This window comes from Wasmannia auropunctata, unplaced genomic scaffold (assembly GCF_000956235.1).
Source record: "Wasmannia auropunctata unplaced genomic scaffold, wasmannia.A_1.0 LD335985.1, whole genome shotgun sequence".
Taxonomy (NCBI): domain Eukaryota; kingdom Metazoa; phylum Arthropoda; class Insecta; order Hymenoptera; family Formicidae; genus Wasmannia; species Wasmannia auropunctata.
This window is the reverse complement of record NW_012026905.1, coordinates 1,693,188-1,714,948: the sequence shown is the minus strand read 5'-3', so window position 1 is coordinate 1,714,948 and position 21,761 is coordinate 1,693,188. Positions and strand designations below refer to the sequence as shown.

Here is a 21,761-nt window from a genome sequence, read left to right as displayed (position 1 = left end):
GCTTATACAAAGTGCTTTTTACATTGCGTAATGCGATTAACAGGATCGTTTAAGCGAACGATAAAAGTGCGAACGCACTTCTTCAGTCCTTGTCCGCGCTATTGTTCTACTACCTTTCGGTTTCTATACGTGACATAATATTTCGTTCCCGCTGCTACGTATCGAGAGTGAACGTAAATCACTTTTCCTCGCGAGAGAAGTAGTACAAGATAGAAATCAAGCGTGGAGATACGAAGAGGTAAATGAGTAGTAAGGTTACGGGAGGCATCGCACATTATCCCGATTTTATATTGAAAAGACAGGTTTATGTAACGGGCAATATAAATGAAAGACATGGTTATGTAAAATTTATGTATATTTTTATACGTAAAACGTATATATTAGATTTCCGATATCTATCTTAATATAATCAAGCGAATCCTATTTTCGAACGAGATCGCCGAAACATGCGTGTCCAAATTAAATTGGGAAGAAGAAATTTTGGCGACGGTCGATTTATGTGAATTTAAATGAAAAAGAGAGAGAAAAAGAAAAAGAGAGAGATCGCGCTGTATAATAATTATAAATAATAAATACATTTACGGTTATTAGCGTTTTGGATTATATTTAAATTAATTTAAATGCGATTCACATTCAATTTCACGAACGATTATTTCTTGCAAATTTTCTTTGATGATTCACTTCTTGTTACAATCATTAAAAAATGACATTACAATGATTTCTTTGGTTATATTATTTCTATTTCAATTTTATATATATATATATATATATATATATATAGCATGTCTATTGAAAATAAATGCAAATTAGTACAATAATAGATGTAAATTACAAAGGAGAGAAAAAAATTGAGATTTGTTATGCACGTGGAATCTTTTTTTTTAACTAAGTACTTTAGTTACGTATATAAATTATGTAACTCGGATATAATACACTCGCTTGCATAATGCAGTACGCACATGTTGAGAAATTATCAACTGAAACTTTCCATCTCCGTACTATCTTCCGTTTGCATATTTGTCACTCTTTCAACAATAATTCCCGATCTCGATGGTACTTGTACAATAACGAGTTAAAAATTTATACGACGATCAATCGAATAGTGAATGAATCGTTCATCGATCTCGGCACTGATCTCAATAAATCACGTACAAGAATAAGAATCCTTTAAAATTACACTGTTGCAAGCAAGAAGGAATTTTGTAAACATGAAGAGAAGATAAAACAATTTTTCTTTATTAAGATCGTCGATTTTTTGTACATATTCATATTTCTCTGAAATTTAAATTTGAAATATAAATCAAATAAAACCGTTATGTGAAAGCACACACGCGCGCGCACGCACGCATGCACTCACACACACACACGCACACTCAGATAAGATTTAAAATACAGAACAAATAAAACTTGTGAACACCATAAACTGTATAAATAGAATTCACATATGAAACACACATACATACACTTATATGTAGGTTGAGATTTATATTTATGTTTGAACATTTTAATAATTATGTTTTCAATATATATATATTATAATTACAATATATATATATATATATGTATTATTTTTGCAATCAAAATTATTGATAATAAAAGAAAAATAATTTTTATTTTTCTTCTACAACTGTCAGTGTAAGCAGAAAATTTCAAAATTTATCATTCTATTATTTCTATTGCTTAATCACAATTCTTGGATCAATGAATAAAAACAAATCGTAAAATGCTACTGTTTATCGCAATCTTAAATTTTTACATAATCATGTCCGGAATATCATGTTTAATAAATGACTGCCGTGATTGCGCTTAGATGTTTTTGCTCTCGCTCTTTCTCTATTTTCTATTTACTGATTTCTCTTGGTACCGTATCGTTTTTCTTCAAGAGAAGATTTGTTAATAATCCAGCGACTCCGAAGGATTTAAAAAAGTAATGTACGCCAAGAAATTGCTGCAATTAGATCTGAAACCGCGTCGGTTGCGGTAATGGAAAATGCGGTTTGAGAGAGTGACGATTTGCAAGCACAGTTTCGAGCAGCCGCCGTTTAGTAGACGGGCACTCTATCCCGGGCTCTCGATTATGTAAAATATTTTCCACCAGGTTTCACATGCGGCTTTAGTGCCACCGGGCACGAGAGTTCCCCAATGAGATCCTAACGATTCTGATATATCATAATTATTTAGGCGGGAAATAATTTAGTAGGAGAAAAGATTCCAAAGAGAGATATGAGACTCGTTTCGCGAATGAACTGTGGTACGCCGACGAGTGCGCGGGTCTTCCTGTTCTTGCTCGACGTCGCGCCGCGACGCCGACGGGGTGTCCGCGTGTGGTCCCCAAAAGAGATAATTACACGTTTTCAGACTCACTCGTGAAAAAAAAATACAGCCGTGCGAGAGACATGCGAGAGGGTCTAGCGATCGGATTCCATGCGGTCACTTCTCTGCAGTACGCTTTCGCGGTTTATTACGATTACACGTACACGGTCGTGCCGCACAATGTCACGAGCATGCACAACGCCTACGGTGGGAAGTTCAAGTTCCTAACGTTCTGGGATGCGGTTAGTATTGACGTACATACATAACGAGCGCCGAGCGCGCGCTCTGCTTCATTGATGAAGTCTTGCGAAGTCTTTGTCCCTTGGTGTCGGCATCCTCCATGCACGCTGCACACAAACACATCCCGCACTCCCTACGCATCGATCCTTTCGCGCTGTCACTGAGATACCGTTACGACAATCGCCGAAGGAATCGGAACGCAGGTTTTCCACGAGACTGTTATTACGCTCGCGATTTGATTGGGGAGTACAAACAAGCCAGTACGTAAATGACAATGCAACAAAGTCTCAACTCGCGGCGATTCACTTCAAAGATCCGACGGAAATCGTATAGTAACGAGAACCTTATTTATATCTTATTATAAAGCTTTTATCAATTATATTTTTCCTGTCTGCCTTGAGAGAAAAATATAGCTGGAATTACTATAATTTAAATATAATTTATATTTTATAGTAAATTTTGGGGACAACTATAGTTATAATTAATTTAACCATGCAAATTATATAGCTGCTTTAACAATACATTATGATTATGCATTATGATTGATATTATTTTTTCGATTACATATTTTTTAGTTATTATTACAATATAAACAGTAAGCAATTATTAAGAAAATAGTTATATTTATTATAATTGCATTTACTACATAAAAATATTTATTTTATTTGTCATATATGTCTCTTTGATATTTTACTATATTAATATTTGAAATCATTATAAATTATAATACATTTTGTTTATATTTTGTAGAACTATATATATAAGGTTATCATTACTAACATTATAGTAATAATAACTATAAAAATAGTGCTAACCATAATTTTTTTACCATGCAATTATAGTCACAAATACAAAATATTTTTCTCTCAGTGTGTATCCGCAAAGAACCGTTACTTCCGCGGGAACAATTTATACAATATGATGCGTAATAAGATATTAATTTTAGTTACATGAAAACGTGTACACACAGTTCCTGGTACAGCGATCATTAGTCAAGACATTCTTCCACTCCAAAATACACTCATCCTGCTTGTTCTTCCTGCTCTGCGCAAAAAAAAAGAATTACTTATTATATCTTCTATAGAATAATGTTACAGCGAGAAATTCTATAAGTATTCTTCGCAAAAACCGATTCTCTACGATCGCAGATCTAGTATACGCAATATATCCTTATTGCCGTGTTACATAATAGTGAAAACCGACACGTCCACCTAGTAGATACCGGGCGATCGCAAAAAATCACAAACGGTGATATAATATTCCTCGAATCAGCAACCTAGAAAACGGGATATATTTATCTATAATGATTATTATCGGTGCAATCGGTAATTGCAAAAGAATCCTTCCTTTCAATGTAGCGAGACGTATATAGGGCGATAATGGAGAAGCCAAATAACTGTTATTTTATAATGAATGGACAGAAAGAAATAGATCGAACATCGTGCTAAAAAGAAACCTGTTATAGAAGAAACCTGTTTTTATTAGCACATAGTGCAACAAAAATATAACATACAAACATATAAACTTGTAAACTTGCAAATATTAAAAAAACTAACAATTCAGCTAGGTTTAATGATATACATGTTTTCGAAATAATGATCATATAAACTTGCACAATCGCTCTTTTGAAAGTTATTAATTACACTTTCTAACGTTAATATGTATTTATTTTTCAAGATTTTCAAGCCAGTTTTTTTCATAGAAATCGCCACTCATGCCAACAATTTCTGAACTTGCGACATCATTGACAATGAATTGAATAACCAATCGAATTGTCGGTTTTTTTATAATGCTAATTTTTATATGTTTACAAATATATTTGTTTTGCACTATGTAGTTTAAAAATAATATTTTGTTTATTTATTTCATTTCTGTCCACTGTCATTTATTTAGAAATAGCAACTATTAGTTTTATTAACTTTTCGATCGTTATTTTTATTAAAACATTAATTTGAAGAAGTATGTAATAGTGTCACATTTATTGTAATACTAATCATAAATCGTCATAAAACAAAAAAAATATATTTGGCGAAAGCCGCTACCGCGTCTCCCGATAAATACTTATCTCGTGTAAGAAAAAGTCTATGTACACGGAGAGAATTTTCTTTTAAAATTTACCCTGAAAATCATGTTAATTGTGAGACAATATAGTATTTAGGTAAATTTTACTGCGAAATCTTATTGTAGTGCACAGTAAAATTTACCTAAATACTATATTGTCCCAATTAATTAACATGATTTGCAGGGTAAATTAAAAAAAATTCTTTCCGTGTATGCGTATAATAAAGAGAATTAAAAATTCAAAGAAATAATCGTTATCTAAAGAACTGTCAAAGGTTAAAAGCTCTAAGCTTCTAAATACATCATTCAAGCCACGTCTAAATGAATGAACGCGACACATTCAATACACTGTTACATTTTGATGTTGTTTATCTTTCAATTGACATTTATCTAGCACAAATAAAAAATACACTTGTTAAGAGACGAGTGCAGCTCTCAATTTATTCCGTGGCGTTGAACCAAAAGCGTGACTCTACATTCGACGAGATTACGTTCGAGCATTTTGTCACTTATTGTTGAACGATGACACACACTCGACCATTTCACGCTCGAATTGCCGCCAGCAGGCCGCTCGTAAAGAGCAAAATTCAATTGTTTAAGCACCACTTCATATTATGCAGCGAAACGGAGGCGGCACGGGTCACGCAAGACTGCACTCGTGTGCAATCGATAATTACGCTGAAACGTTCGTTTAACTCGAATTAATCAGTTTCATCTAACAAAATGAGGAATATTAGCATCTATAAGTTCTACAATTTCTAAATTAGCCTGAGTTTCACTCGCTCGCTTTTTAATTATTAAATAAGCGGGCAATCACTATAATATAATAGCGATAAACAAAGTATCGAATGAAGTCAATTATTTCTTAATGATCGAAATAGCTCTTTTGTAAGATTTTTATTTTCATTTTCAAGAAATTTCAAAGATCTTCAGATGTGCTATTTAATCTTGAATAGTATCGAGAGAGCAAATAATTAAATCGCTTCCTCTTGCGCTCGTCAACGTGTCGAAGTGTCATTCATGGTGACTTGCACGTGACACATATCATCGTTGGATTGACACGTGATAAGCTTAAAAGGACGGTGTAGATTAAGCGGTTTGATGGGTAAATACTTGAGCTTAAAATGTCAATATTAGATCTAAATGAAATCGTAAGTCGGACAATAGTTTGCGAAAAACACTTATCAATTATATACGATTATTACATTGCCAATTTGGAAATGTATGACATATTCGATTGTCGTGCATTATATGAATATTGTATATTAAAAAAAGGGTCGAAAAATCTCGACGATATGACTCAAAAGAATTCAAATGATAAGCTGAAAAAATTTTAATAACAAAGACTGATATATGTTTTTATAAAGTTATACTTTTAAATTTATACTTTATACTGGTACTTTTAAAACGTCTTTTTCTTCTTTCTTTTTAGAAGTTTAATCTTTCTGCATTTTGTGTTTTTGATATCGATGTTGAAATAAAATAAAATAAAATATTCTCGATTTTTACTTGCTAATCTTGTTATTCTTCTTTAATGTATGATACACGCAGTACAATAAATGTGCGTTTGAAACGATAAGCCATTCATTAAACAATGTTATCACTTACATTGTACAACGTTGTAACAATGTCTTTATCTAATCGATGTTGTACGGTAAATTAAATGTTAAATTATGCAAATAATAATTGCCGCGTTGAAAACGATGAAAATCGAAAGGCATAGTCCATCGACTTTTACTTGCCTGATGAAGAAAACAACGAAAAAAAAACATCAAGTAATGAAATATATGATTATATTATATATTTTTATATCACGTTACGATATATAGCAATTTACATACGTTGTTTAGGACTGAATAAATACTTGTCTCTTTTACACTAAATTTAAGTTTATAAAACAAACGAAACAAATAATAAAAATCGCTCTTTTCGCTTTATAAGTATTTGTCTAAAATTCGCCTGTTTAGTCACTTTCTCGTTGAAATTTCTCAACTTCTAATTATTATATAATATATTTTTTATCACGGCTGAGAAAATGACCGCTATCTAAAAAATTTAATTGCGTTATATTATTACTATTACTAATAAAAAATGTATTGTTATCAATTTGTTGCTAAAAAATAACTGTAACGACATTATGATTACTAACTATTATACAACTAAGATGTTAATTCCCAATGCTATTGATTTTTAAACATACGTGTGTTTAAAATAAACTTATTATATATTAAACATACATATGTACGTTGTATGTTTAGAAACAGTTCTAACAGTGGAATGCATGTAGCATATACATACAATAATACCACAGTTAATTTTAAACAACTATTTATAATTACTGCGGCAGCCATTAAAAATATTTATTGACTTGTTAATTAAAGCGCTTCGAAATGTCACTTGTGTTCTAGATTCTGCAAACGATATTCTTCTTGATATGTCTTCTGAACGATCTATTCGGCACGAACGCATTAAATCCCAAGAAGCCACCCTTCACGCGAAAGTTGAAGGATTACTTACATGCGAGTCTCGGGTTTCCCATCGCTATGGTGAGTAGTATAATTAATTTTTTTTTCATGGTATTGTCCATATTGAGTCGATGAAAAAAAGTCGGTAGTCGGTTTAAATATGAATCCTTATGACTTTTAATTATCTGATGTGCGTGTGTCAGAACGGCAAAAAGACTGTCATGCTCGAAACATTTTCGAAAAAAGAAAAATCGATTTTATTTTTACGAACCGTACAATGTATCCGCGCGCATTCGTAATTCAAATATATTGACGTACAAGTTTATCATTTAACATATCGCATGCTAAAAGCGAGTTTTTCCTTTCAAATACGTGTTTTCCTCATTTCTGTCTTATGAACGCGTTGCGCGAAAGCGCGAACGCGATGTGTGTTGTGCGTTCAATAAAAAATATTACTTGAATATACGAGGATTATCTGATAAATAAGATACGAATCAAAGTATAAAAAATTTTATTTTAAAAATTCAGATAAAAATACAATAAAACTATATATATATAAATTGTTCTTTTATATTTGCCGTTAAATTGAAGCATTTATCTCAGCTTATCACAAGTTTAAATGTTCCTTCACGAAATACTGTAGTTTTCATTGTCTCTTTGTCCTCGAATTTTTTTCCGATGAAAAATTCTTGTAAAAATAATTTAATTCAAAATAAATTAAACAAATTGGAACTAATGAGCCAAGCTAGATTAGTGTTAGTGTTAATGCTGTATAGTAATCTGTATTCAATAATGATATAAACAATTAATGATGTTAAAATATAAAAAATGAAGACAAGTCAAATATTCAAATGTTTCGACCTTAACAATAAATAATGCGTGAAATATTTCTTCACTTAAGAGGAATATATGGTCCGTCTGTTTAATTACTGTATTGTCATCAAAATGACAGAGCATGCAATCTGACAAGGTCGATTGTTGTTGCGTTCTTTTGCTTATCATTAACATCTGATTTCCTTAAGATTCTAGAAAAATGGAATAATTAAGATATTACATCTAGTCTAAAGGACGGTCACTAGTATTTATTTATAATGATGACAAGTATGGATTATTCTCTTACACACAATGTGGTTATGATATTTTCTGACTAACTTGGAGAAACGTATGCGAGTGACAATTTTATCACCTTTGTATTTGCGCTTAATTCTTCAGTAATGACAACCATTTATTGTAAAGTCGAATCGTTTAAATATTTGATTTGTATTTATTTATTTTTTGTATTTTAAAATTATTAGTTGTTTATATCATTATTAAATATATCAGATCATTAACGCTTAGCTTGGCTTATCAGCTCCTTTGTTTAAGTTATTTTGATTTTTATTCTTATGAGCCTTTTCTCTATTTTTTATTTAAATTTAAAAAGAATTTATCTGCATAATTTTCTACTTCTGTAACACGTATCGCACAGTCTCGCTTCATCAAATTTCTTCGCTAGGTTTAAAATCTCTTATCAGAAAAAAATTTGAGAACAAAGATTTATTGAATCTTTGAAAGAAAATTATCGCGAAGAAATATTTAGACTTGTAAAATGCTGGGATAAATGTTTCAACGTTTATGTGAAAAAATTAATATTTATATAATAGTATGTAATATTTTATGTAAATAGTATATAATATTTATATAATAGTTTTATTTTAGTTTCTCTTGATATTTAGAAATAAAAATGTTAACACTGACATAACTTTGATTCCTATCTGATTTATTGGTCAATCCTTGTACATACATTCTTCTCTAAAATTTAAACAACTCTATACTTTTACTTAAAAAAATTAAATAATTACATTAACTTAAACTGTAAATATTTGAAACATTTGAAATGAAGCGACATTTTCTCAAGGAGAGAATATTTTATTCTCGGTTTCTATACATACAAATATTGGCTTATCGCGTGCATGAAAAATTCGTGAATTCGTGAATCGTGAAACTTTACTATACATATCCTAGATCTTACGTAATCTTCAATTTGTGGGAATATTGTTTACAACGATAAACATAAAATCGTTTGAATGTACAATGCCCAATTCTGTTCCCTCGCAGTTCGTCGGCGTGACCTTCTGGGCGTTGATGTTCGTGGATCGTGAGCTGGTGTTGCCAAAAGCGCTGGACCCGTACTTCCCATGGTGGCTGAATCATTTAATGCACACGATGATCATGGTGACCACCGTGTTAGAAATGATCGTCGCGCCGCGGCAATACCCCAAGCGATCCCACAGTCTCGGAATACTCGCGAGCTTCATGCTCACGTACTTAGTCTGGTGAGTGAAACGAAATTAATCGCGTATCCGCTTTTCTTTGTTGTAATAATAATAACACGTTACGGAGATCAGTGTGTCAGTATGTAATCTTTATGTAATACAGAGTTTAGAGGGAGGGCACCTGAGAGGTATATACTTTAACGCGCGTAACGTAATTTTGTAATCTATCGAGGATATAGGAGTAGTTCTCTGGAGGTTCTTAATCGCCCCAGAAGAAAGTTGTAGAGAAACTCATAAGGCATATATAACGTGGAAGGAAGAAACTAAACGCCCCGCTTATGCCCAGGTGCACACGGAGCATTACGCTAGAATCTTACGATTTCAGGATACACGTAATCTACTATAAAAGCGGCATCTGGGTGTACCCCGTGATGGACGTGTTGACGCAGCCGCTACGGATCGTCTTCTTCGCCGTGCTGCTGACGTTCTGCACGATCCTATACTTCGTCGGGGAGACGCTGAACAACATCATCTGGGGTAACGAATACACAAAGCATAAAAAATCTCACGCCAAATCCAAGTAGCCTCGCCCAAGCGTTCCTAACGGGTGATATAAAAATAAAAAAAACCGCAATCTGCCTGCCGCCTGCGGTGTTGGTGAATAAACACACACACACACAACAAACAAACAAAAATGGATCTTTTCTACACCCTCCGTTGCAGCATGCACGATGTACCGGATGTAAATGTCATTTAGAATTATTAGTGCTGTGTATGTGCATGCGAGGCCGCAGTTTAGGGTATAACAGAGTGTTGAGGCTCGCGCGCGATCGTTAACCCGGCGCGGTGGAGATAACACGGAGTGAGCATAAAGGAGCAGCATGTAAGGTGCAACGCATTTCTACGCAATCACTACGGACCAAGGGGAGACTAATCCGTGGGTATATTAGCGTATTTATTTCTCTCACTTTTTTTTAATCCTCCTGCGCGCGCCGCGCCGAATAAAAAAGAAACGATGCGTACCTCATACATTAATTCCTCCCCTTTTTCCTCCTCCCTCTCCCTCGCCCACGATAATACTTATTTTTGTACTTTCGTAGCCGAACGACCTATTATATTATTATTTTTACCAATAAAGGCTACATTATAATACGGTGCACGTAGAATACGTGTGTAATATAATGCATATATAATGTGTATGTACGATGTAGCGTACGTGACAATTTGCCCCCGAAACTAAAGTCCAGATATATTTGTGTGATCGAGTGTAGGAAAAAAATACGTAGCGGTAACGGAGAGCGTGGAGCCGGATTTGAAAACGTAGAAAAAACGGCGGACGGAACGAGAGAGGGAATCTTAAATGTACCGATCGTAATGTACCGATCATCCCGGGATAACGTTGGCGCCGAAGACATTTTCTTGCTACAAGTGAGAAGTGCCTTGGCGAAAACCTCTAGTGCGTTTACGGAAAAGAAGATTTTTAACTCCGACGTTGGGAGGCGAAAGTATATGATTATACCCATGTATATGATTATATTACAGTTTAATTCAGCGAGTAATTTATAATAATACGTAATGGCCTAAGAATTGATATTGATTGTCGCAACATATATTTTCCTAGAAGTTTTATTAAATATGTTCAATGGATAGACACTTTTGACATCTGTCTCCTGCCAGAGATGTAGTTTAAATTGGAACGTGTATATGTATGTCATCGCATAAGAAATATGCATTGTTTACAGAAGTATGTCTCACTAATGGTTCGATATGCTATAATAAAAATGTAAATGACGATAATTTTATTTCTGATTTTTCTTGAGAGACGAAAAAGGAAAGATATCTAACTTAAATGCAATCAATGAACTTTAACACGTTGGAAGAGAAAGTAATATACATTTTCGTATTCCGCGTATACATATTGTAATAGTGAAATTTTAGAAATGTTTAAAAATACTGAGAGAATAATTAGGGTAATATGATAAATATTGGAAAGAAAAACGCGATACGTAAAAGTAGAGTACTCATAAATATATTAATAATTATTACAAAATATGTATAAAATGTAATGATACAAAGAGACAGTTTATAATTAGTACTTTTCAGTAGACATTTGTACTAGCCGTAAATATTTGACAAACCATACGATTTTACAGTTTCGTATTAGCGATATATACTTATATATGTATGTATGTATATATATATATATATATATATATATATATATATATATATATTACATATATAAAAGTAATTTGATTTGCTTGCCTGTAACTATAAAATGTGGCTATTACAAAAGTAAATCACCTATTAGTTATAATTGTAATTTGAATTACATTCATATTACAATTATATTTATTTACTAATTTAATATAATCGTAATTTGAAGATAATTCAAAATACAATTCAAATTATATAATTGTAATTCAAATTACAATTATATTAAATGAATAAACGAATTTTTTTTCCCTCAAAATAGCCATTAATTTATAGATCAGTAATGTAGAAAATTATAAAACGCGTTTTACTCAGGCACTTGTTAAAAAACTGAATGTATAAAAACGTATTCGCTCATACACACATATACACAAGCACATTCACATAGAATATCTTACTCTCATAGAATGTTCGATACATTCTTATAAAACATTGGAAAATATACAATATTAGAAATACAATAGTATTCACTCTTGCGGGAAAATATGTACAACGTGATATATTTAATATTCTAGTATCATCACAAGTTAAAAATTAATTACCTAGAGCACTCGATGCGAGTTGTCAGTTATGGATAGTGTACTAAGATTTGATTACTATTTTAGTGATAATAATAAAATGTGGAAAAATATTTATATGTATTGTTGTATCTACATATCTTCTCAAGCGGTATTATTTAACCCTTTTTTAGCACTTTCGTTATTGCATCATCATTTCATTATTGTATATCACTTAACGTCAAAAACAATCGATAAAAGTCAATGCTTGTCTCGTTTTTGTTCAAAAAATACTATAACGATGATAAAAGCGACGAGAGAAGAAATATAATTGGATCAGCGATGCAATAATTTTTACTAATTCGATAAATGATATCTATCTTGCACAGACATTTTTCAGTATACTTAAAAGAACAAAAAAAAAACAGTTCTCAGTCTTACGTCGTGATATTCTTATTTTTTTTCAATTGTGGTGATATTTGAGTTCCCTTAGAACTGCAGTGTCTGCTATTGATTATCTCGTCGATGCTCTGCTTCAACTCTTCCATCTCTAGTATATCGAGCGGCAGCGAAGTCTGCGTCGCCATCTCCCTGGCGTTGGTCTGTCCGTCGCCCTGCAGCAATCTCGTCAACTCTGGATAACACGAGGTGAGACTAGAATCCAAGTCGCTCATCACAGCTTTCCTGTACGCCTCTTTCTTCTCGTTTTCGTTCTTCGCCTTAATATCGCTAGCCTCCTGCAGCAGATGCTTGAACATAGCTTCGTCCTGCAAAACGTACTTGCCCCTGTGACCGCCCTCGCGACTTCTTCTATCGCCTTCATGATTGTAAGTCTTGCAATTCTTATTGCCACGCTCTTTATTCTTCTTGCGCTCGTGCGCGTTCTCCGGATCCAACATCGCCACCTCGTCCTCCGACTGACTGCCCTCGCTGTCACTGTCCTGCTCGTCCTCCTTCTCCATGTTGCCCATTTCTATATCGACGTTCTCCTTGTCGGCCAAATCTCGCCTCTTCTCCTCGCTGCTTAAATTTTCGTCACTGGCGCTCTGCCTTCTCAACAAAAAGGGCAAAAGCATGCCCGTGTTCTTAGTGTCGACAATTTTCAAGGCTCGCTCGTCCAGTCCGGCGTTTCCCAGTCTTCTGCCCATATTGGGCATCTGAATTGGAACTTGAGTCATCAGCTGACTGTCCTGAGACGTGGTGCTGCCTCTCCTGGAGAGCGGATCGACTTTGGCCGGTCGGGATTTCCCGAAATCCCTTCTGTTCTTCCCGCGGCGACCGCGCGACCGGCTCGCACCAACCTTCCGCGTTGTCTTCACCTGCGCGATCTGCACGGATATCTGCGAGTCCAGAGAGTTTCGTCGGGACTCCATGGAGACCCATTGGTAGCTACAGCTGATCTCGGAATCCCCCGAGTTCCGTCTGTTACTGGACACCGATCCCGCAGTGCCGCCGACTAGCGCGCCCCTTCGCGTCACTAATTTGGGCAAGGCAGCCGCCCAAGTGCTGCTGATGTCCTGCGACGCCGCGGAATTGAGATCGAAGTTCAGTCCAACCGGATCCGCGTGGGTGTTGTGGAAACTTATTGACAAACGGCCGGCCTTGTTGAACGTCTTTCGATTCGCGAACAAATGCGCGATGAGCTTGTGCTTGCTCAGTCTTATGGGAATCTCCTCAGATTCGCGATTGAAGATCCTGCAAACGAGGAGGAAACACATGCTACTCAGAGTCGCATTGATAGCAACAACGACGAGTCAACACAGTAAGTATCTAGTATAGTCTATTGAAATTTACCTTCTTAAAAATCTGCACCATATGTCGACCGTCGAGCTAGTCCATATCCACGAGGAATTAAGTATGCCAATGGAAAATAATGCAAGCAAATGCAATTGCAGTTTACCTGTGCTAGGCCTCATGCTCATTTTACATTCAGATACGTCCGCATATTTTGTCACAATCGTGCATCTTTAAACAAATGCAATTAGATTACATTTACATCACATTTAGATAATATAGCATTATATATAATAATTAATACGTCTGGAGGACGATTAGAGTTCAGATACTACATATTTATATAGGATTTACTATTATAAAATAAAATAAAAATTTACTGTTATATTATATGAAATATATATTTTGAAAAAAAAAAAATATATATATGTATTAAAGTTCCCTTACATCATGTAGCTTCTGAAGCTTTGTTGCCACTCCTGTAAATTCTCAATTTCGTAAATGTGGCAGTAAAATGTTACAACAACAGCTGCAAGAGTAGCTATTGAAAAGAGCCCTATTCTAACACAATTTTGATTTATCTTCGATTTATCTCTTTCAGACATGAACGCTTGATCGATTATTTCCGCGTGAATAAGCATGTAGAGCCCTAAAATAAAATAAAATACATGTGATATTGTATGTTCTAGATGCAAAAATAATTCTTCAATACATTATACAATAATACATTAATACTCACGATGTAGACTAATACAGAAAGCATTAAAAAAAAATGAGTAAAAATTTAATATCATCATATATCGATATAAATACACAAACAATAAGAAACGAAATCTACCTCTGCATATAAAATATCCTCCTATTAGTACAGCAAGTAACACGGGACCCAGCACGAAGATCTTCGCCACGTGATCGGCGTAACCCACGAAGCAAATTCCCATCATGCTGTTGCCGTCAATTCGGCCCAACGCCATGATCGCGACTGTCAAAACGAGTGGCACGCACCAAGCGATCAGATGAAAGTAAGCACTCTTTTTGTCCACCCGATCTTGCCAATCTATCTTGCCGAACGCTCGCAAGTTCACGTTGTGCCAAGCGTACGTGAATATAACGGACCACACCACGGCTGCCATTAGGGAATAATACACAAGGACGAAGACGACGACGCACGATAGATTCTCCCCGCTGTAAAAAATAATATCTTGTGAGATCAGATCTACGCGAAGACCACACGTACGGTGTATCTCGTGAAACGTACCTCGGTTCTTTCGTCCTTAACGTTCCATCTTTGCGGCATACAATTACGTCCCTGCTGCCAGGTGTGAATTGAACCAGCCAGCCAATGCAAGACACCATGAAACAGGCATTGATATAAAATATTACCACAGCCGGATACCTGTTTGCGCTTCTCCAATCTATCAAAAATGTTATCTGGGAAACGTGTAAATATAAAATATAAATACAAATATAATACAATATATAAAGTATAAATACAAAATATAAATGATACAATTATATTAGTATACAAGTATATTATTTAAAATTTTTTCATGCCACTCACAATGGTGAATAAATTGAAAGTGCAGCAGATGCTTGCGGCCCATATGATGAACGAGTGTATTTGATTGTGTTCATCGGGCGTGTATAACGGATCGTAGCACTGCGTTCCACAGCCCTCCACTCCGTCGAAGATCGAAAGAGCGTTGTCGGTAGGTACAAGAGGTTTCAGACATTTGCCCGATATATTGAATTTTAATTCCCTAATGTCATTCTGGCATGATCGCGGGAACAATTTCGTATTGTCGCACTTCGCGAAACTCGGCCATATCGTGTGGTTTATCAGCATCCTGCAGGGTCCCGACACCATCTTGCACATCTCTTGAGGCGGCAATTCGACTACGTCGTTGGTGCACTTCGGCATGAATAACGAGCACAAAAATGGTTGAACGACTGCCCAGCATTTTGGCACATGTTTCAAAGCTTGCAACAAGTACAATCTTTCCTGAAAGTAAAAAGATACGTATAGGTAGATGTAATGTTTTCTCAGTGCAGAAAAAAAAGAAGAATAATATATAGACGGGCAACTTGTTAAGAAATATGTTAAAAGCTAAAATGAAAATATATTCAAATGCAGCTGATATAACAAAATGTATTATTCTTATATCTTTTAACGTTGCGTATCATTGCATAGAAAGATATATAAGCTTATGCATAGTAAGAGAAAAGATATCTGAGACGATCTCAAATACAAATCCTGAGACTTCCAAGTTTATATAGGTAACAAAATAGTCTCATTCCTCAGAAAGCTTTGCAATGCTAAGTTTCTGACTTGCATGCATACGTTCTTGCAAAGGTCACGCTTTATCGCGAGGAGGAAAGAAAACAAGCGAACATTACTAATGCAAAGAATATATAAACATAATGTTATCTACCTCAATAATGTCTTGAGTTACGCGCTCTGGTATGAGGTCCAAAGTGGTAAAAGCGTAAGGTAATTTCGTACCCATACAAGTACTTTTAATCAGCGGGACACATTTGGCGGGTCTGCGGCAGGCCGAGGTGTCCGGTGACAGTTCGCCTATGGGATACCTGTCCAACAGATAGTTGGACTCCCCGACTTTCATTCTCCGACTCAGGTCCACAACCTTCCCCGTGCCGTTCTCGCCGCCGTCGTTGCCGGCCGCAAATCCATGCTCCAGTTCCAAAGGCGAGCCGTTGCAGAGCAGCAGGCAGCAGGCGAACAGCAGGAGTATCATCTGCGAGTTGGAAAACAAGTTTTTCACATTCGGAATTTAAGTGATTTGAGAAAATGTAAGCAAAAAAAAAAAAGCGCAAGCGATCTCTTTTCTCTCGTCCCTTTTACGAGAGGAGGGACAAAAAAAAGGAGGCTTCTCTCGATCTTTCATTTCTTTCTCTTTTGCACACAAGTTTCTTCACGCGACGCCTCCACCACGAGGTGGTGTTAGATCGAACGATGATTAATTACTCTCGAAAACGGAGTGTCACATGGAGGTAAACGCGCGGAATAAACAATGGGATTTCGCGGCGAGGGACGGCGTTGTACCTTCGTACGATCGGGCTGACGAATCTATCCCGGTTAACCACGCGACAGAGTCCTGTGCTTCGCTCGGGCGGAGCGTCTCGCATCTTCTACGCGACAGCCGCACCAAGCCGCACCACACTCGAATCAGCCGGACCACACAACGCGCGTCGCGTACCCGGGTCGGCGCACCACGGCGGACCACCCACGATGCCGCTTCTCCCCCTCGCCTTTCTGAAGTTTGAATGCACGCTACACAACCGGTCACGTGCATTGCTCACCGATGGCAGCACGCTACCCGCGTCGCTCGCTTTTAAGCAGTCGCCGCTACGCGCGAGGTAATCAAGGATCAAGGTCGAACCCGCCGAATTTGGAGAGGGTGGCAAAGAAGAAGGACCGTAACTATCTCCACGTTTCGGCGCGAGGGTCTTCTCCTACGTCGCTTGATTTATATTTCTTAAATCATGTAAGTATTAAAAATGTAATACTAAAAATTGTTAGCAAATTGTTAATTTAAAAAAAAAATTTGTTTACAATTCTATCGACGAGATACCTACTATTAATTTAAAGACCATCGATTCTGGTCGCAAATTTTTGAGACAAAGAGACCGAGGGAGGGGGGGCGGAAAAGTAATTGGAGTGTCAGTATTATCGATCACTGATATAAATTTATGATTAATATGTATAATGCATTATTAAAAGAATTATTTTTTTTATACATAAATGCTTTAAGTATACTCTATAATGCTATAATATATATTATATATAATGCTGCAAAATTACAATTTTTTCTTTTACTGTTATCATCTTTATGGTTCCTCAAACGTGGATGATGACAACTATAAAAATGCAATTTTAAACTAAAATTAACTATTAGCAAGTTGTAAATATATATTACATGTCTAAAAAATATTGGCTCAATAATAAATCATAAAATTAATATTATTATTATTGTTGGCTAATTGTTTAACAATCATTATTTTGAGTATATTCAAGATGTTCTAACTCATAAAAATGTCGATCTTTAATAATATTTCGTCGATGACAACACACACATTGATACACATTATCCAATGTTTCTATCAAAATATATAATAATGCTGTATATCGATTTATCGTGAAAAGAGCAAATAGACATAAAATGTGGTTCGGACAATCAAGTGGCAAAATTGTTAATATAAAAAAAAATTTAATTAAATTACTTAATTTATCACTTGATGTCGATGAGTTAAAATCAGAATGACAGAATAATAGAATGGCAGATTTGTATATATAACAAGTGCAAGGATCAAAAAATTGTAATATATATAGAATGTTTTTATTTATAATGCTCTTATTTTTTTACACTTCGCAAAGTTACATTATTAAGAATGGACTATGTACAGAAGATATTTGTAAAATGATTATGAAACCTATTTACATTTTTTCCTATAAAGACTATCGGAGACTATAAATCCAAAAAAAAGAGCAAAACTGTTTACATCATTTTCTTTCTCATTTATTTTCTCGGAAACATTTTATTTATCTATGTTTTATATCCAAAGTCTTAATTATGTAACTATAGATACACAATATTCAAATTACATTATAATTTGTCTTCCACTAGTCACGAGCACATGAGCAATTCAAAAGAAATTCAATATTTATTGCACAGGACCAGTCTATATACAGTCTTTTTTATATTTAAAAAAACCAATCGTACAAGAAAAATTTCTCTCTCTCGCTTTCTGTTAGAATTGTTTATCATGCATTCATCAATTACTAAATTTTAATCCAGAAATATTGAAAATGCTATATAATAATTTTCGTCCGCTCTATTAATGTAATTATGTAAAAAATTAAACGAGAATTAATCTTAATTATTTAAGCTTCTTTCTTTCTTAAATTACAAGTATTTTAAACCTTTAAGGCCTGGAGGTTAAAGAAGTCAGTTATGGAAATTCTAGATTTATAAAAGTTTTCGAGATCGCTGAATTGCCTGAATTCGAATCTGACCACAAAATTAAAAAATTCAAAAGAGCGGAATGTGCCGAATAGAAAAGGCAAAGAACAAGTATACTAATCATCTTCATATTGGATCCATTTTGATTTTCACATTCTTGATCTCAAACTCAATGATAGTACAATAATCATCCTAAATCAAGTTTCCTGAAAATCGTACAATTTTTTAATTTTTTATTATTTTATCTTTGCTTCGATTTTAGATCCGCCATTTTAAATTTCAAATTTTTTACTTCAAAATCGGAAAGGGCATTAAAAACACCCTCACATATCAAGTTTCGTGAAGATCGAACTGGTAGTTTCCGAAATAAACATAGAAATAAACTATAATTACTCCCGGGTGTCAAAAGATTAATATTTTTAAAATACACATTAAAATCAAACATGTTTTAGAGGTAGCCAAATTCTTCACAAACGACTTTTTATAAGTATGCCAATTAAAAAAAAAAATTCTTTGCAAAACATGGAAAATGATTACATTTTCGGATAAAGTCGCAGCGCAGTCGTTCGCGTGGACACACATAAAGACATAATACACACTTTTAAGTTTTTCTTTCTCAAATAAAAATGTCACTAAATTTTGATAAACAGTGTGTATAATATTACAATAGCATATCTTACTTATGATTAGCCAGTCCATGTTTTAGCCAGTTATACTGAGAGCATTTATGTTCGCCAGTAAATCCTTAACGTCACCTTGAACCTGATCCGTGGTATTGGACAAGGAAAGACGCGAGTAAAAGTTGCTCAACGTCTCCACCTGTTCTCGCATATTCTTCTGCTTCTGCAGATACGCCATTAACATGTGGATTACATTATGCATCTCCTCCTTGATCTTAAGCATATCCTCATTGTTGCAATTGAAACTTCGTTGCAGCATCCTCATTTTCGTTTTTGCCAACTGCAGTGGATTATAGCCGTACGAGTCTAGCGCGAGTACGTCAGTGCCGGCTGTCAAGAGTAGCGTCACTACCGACAGTTTGCTGTTAACCGTGGCCAGATGCAGCGGTGTGTTTCCTATGCAGTCACGCTGATTCGGGTCTGCGCCGTTTTCTAGCAATAAGCGGACTATTTCCGTATAACCCCTGTGACAAAGAAGGTTTAAACATTAACTTAATTTTGAGCCTTACTAAGCGTCGTCTACAATGAGACTTAAGATTTAAAAAAAATTGATCAATCATAGTCGATTATTTATCTCACGCGAGAAGAGTAATCGATGGTGATTGGCCAATTTTCTTAAATCTTAAGTCTTATTGTAGACGCCGCATTTTAAGAGCCGTCTACAATGGAAGTAGTAAGTCGTGGGGCGTCAAAAATTAACTAATCAATCGAAAATGAGAAGAATAATCCACTAGGATTGGTCAATTTTTTACGGCTTACGGCTTGCTATTCTCATTGTAGATGGACTCTTATTAAATATCTCAAGAAAAATACGTAATAACTTCATTAATAAATTGATTCGAGAAGCTCTACTTTCAAACGTACTGTTTATCTTATTTTATAGAAAAAAATGCATACACGGGTTTCTCGGATTATATTTTAAATACATAAATTACCTGCAAGCTGAAATGTGAAGGGGAGTTCGCCCGTGACTGTCGTGATTGTTAGGCGACACGCCGTACTCCAAGAGTCTCTTCATCCAACTTATATTATTCGTGGTAGCGGCCAACCGCATCCTTCGTTGATTACGTTCGGTTTGCCATTCGCTCAAGCCAAAGGTGTGATGCCATCTGCGCCATGAACGAAAGACACGTTCTCTTATCTTAGGGCGATAGAAATCAGCTGTGACATTAAAATTATTATTATTATATGGAATAACACTTAATACCTCTATCAGGAAATTATTTATATAAATTAACATTTGTTTGAAACAACTCAAAAAACTTTTTTAAAAGATTTAAAGAAATAATACGGAAAAAAACGTTATTTTCTTTGAAAATTAAAATAAAATATAAAGATAGAAAATAGCCAAAATGTAAATAGATGAAATTCTATAAGAATACTTACGGGTTGTCAATAACTCGCCAGTCTTTTGAGTATTACCAGCTGCCGCTGCTGTCCGTAATATTTTTATCATCTGAAACAACACAATAATCTTTCAATCCAGTATTTATAGTTTTTTTTAAATTATACTAACAGCTATATTCGACAGAAAATTTATATTGAAGGTAATTAACGACTTAATGAGGATTCTATTAAACAATCTTCCATTGTTATCTCTCATTTTCACTTGGCATTTCTACGTGGAAGAATCTTTCGGACGAGCTCTTTGCTCGTCGTTCTGCAACTCGCGGCAACGTTTGCCGACGTGTAGCAACGACAAAATAAACATACCTCGGCGTGATTGATCGCGTTCATCTTGAGCTTGTTTGCGCCCACGTTGTGCCTGTGTGACAGCACAGCGCTCTCGTCCTGGACGAAATGGAGTGGATCTATTAAAGTCGTACACGTCCAGTCGTACATGCCCAGTTTAGGAAATTCCCCGGAGGCGGAGTGATCCGTGTCGACGGACGCCGTGACGCCGTGACTGCCGACGACCTGGCTAGCGGCGACTTGCTGCTGCTGCTGCTGCTGCTGTTGGTGCTGCTGCCCGTCCTGCTGGACGGTCGAGCTGTCGTTCGAATCGTTCCCGGTCTCCACTCCCGAGTCTACCGACGTCATGTTTACATTGAAACACGCAACACTACCACCTTGGCTGCTGTGGCCGGACAGCGGCGTCGCCTCTCGCCCCCGCGAGTCCGCAACGTCGTCCATCGGTTTATACACGATCTGTGTCACGTTTGTGTCCCGGATAAGTCGGGAGACTCTACCAGAAAGTCGCGATTCACGTACGTATGCCACAAACGAGCACACCGAACCTCTCGCTCCACTTCCGACGTCCTGATCCCCCGGCCGACAACTTCCTCGATCACCCCTCCCGCCCCTCTCTCTCTCTCTCTCT

The 21,761-nt window shown here is 35.6% G+C and overlaps 3 protein-coding genes across 7 annotated transcripts in view; 1 reads left to right on the top strand and 2 right to left on the bottom strand.

The window, feature by feature from the left end:
- The window catches only part of LOC105454503 (androgen-induced gene 1 protein-like), a 37,749-nt gene extending 26,618 nt beyond the window's left edge, over positions 1-11,131 (top strand). For 3 of the 4 annotated variants that reach the window (XM_011697155.1, XM_011697153.1, XM_011697154.1), the window contains 3 exons: positions 7,023-7,160; positions 9,177-9,394; positions 9,720-11,131. In XM_011697155.1, the coding sequence (XP_011695457.1) occupies positions 7,023-7,160; positions 9,177-9,394; positions 9,720-9,918 (555 nt within the window). In that variant the 3' untranslated portion in view covers positions 9,919-11,131. Of the gene's footprint in view, positions 1-2,358; positions 2,556-7,022; positions 7,161-9,176; positions 9,395-9,719 lie in introns of all 4 variants that reach the window. The other variant, XM_011697156.1, reaches the window with a different exon arrangement.
- A 906-nt stretch (positions 11,132-12,037) lies between these two features.
- On the bottom strand, positions 12,038-17,059 carry LOC105454501 (protein smoothened). 2 transcript variants are annotated; one of them, XM_011697148.1, is made up of 8 exons: positions 16,844-17,059; positions 16,212-16,535; positions 15,341-15,781; positions 15,038-15,210; positions 14,618-14,964; positions 14,227-14,428; positions 13,840-14,010; positions 12,038-13,764 (listed from the first exon to the last, which is right to left on the bottom strand). In XM_011697148.1, exons 2-8 carry the CDS (start codon positions 16,533-16,535, stop codon positions 12,483-12,485), a joined length of 2,940 nt encoding a protein of 979 aa, XP_011695450.1. In that variant the 5' UTR covers positions 16,844-17,059; the 3' UTR covers positions 12,038-12,482. The 2 variants fall into 2 exon arrangements, with proteins under 2 accessions (XP_011695450.1, XP_011695451.1); XM_011697149.1 differs by having other exon boundaries at positions 12,038-13,740.
- A 1,064-nt stretch (positions 17,060-18,123) lies between these two features.
- The window catches only part of LOC105454541 (ankyrin repeat and KH domain-containing protein mask), a 4,669-nt gene continuing 1,031 nt past the window's right edge, over positions 18,124-21,761 (bottom strand). The window contains exons 2-5 of the mRNA XM_011697213.1: positions 21,155-21,757; positions 20,828-20,897; positions 20,377-20,602; positions 18,124-19,905 (exon numbers count right to left, since the gene is read on the bottom strand). Coding sequence (XP_011695515.1) covers positions 19,464-19,905; positions 20,377-20,602; positions 20,828-20,897; positions 21,155-21,757 — 1,341 coding nt within the window. The 3' untranslated portion in view covers positions 18,124-19,463. The remainder of the gene's footprint in view (positions 19,906-20,376; positions 20,603-20,827; positions 20,898-21,154; positions 21,758-21,761) is intronic.

Bases quoted from the DNA above. Each gene is read 5' to 3' on its own strand.
- LOC105454501 (XM_011697148.1), bottom strand. From the start codon at position 16,535: ATGATACTCCTGCTGTTCGCCTGCTGCCTGCTGCTCTGCAACGGCTCG. The intron at 15,211-15,340 runs GTGAGTGGCATG...CACGTTTCCCAG, and splicing joins CTTTCAATTTATTCACCATT to ATAACATTTTTGATAGATTG. The intron at 14,011-14,226 runs GTAAGGGAACTT...ATTTGTTTAAAG, and splicing joins AGCTTCAGAAGCTACATGAT to ATGCACGATTGTGACAAAAT.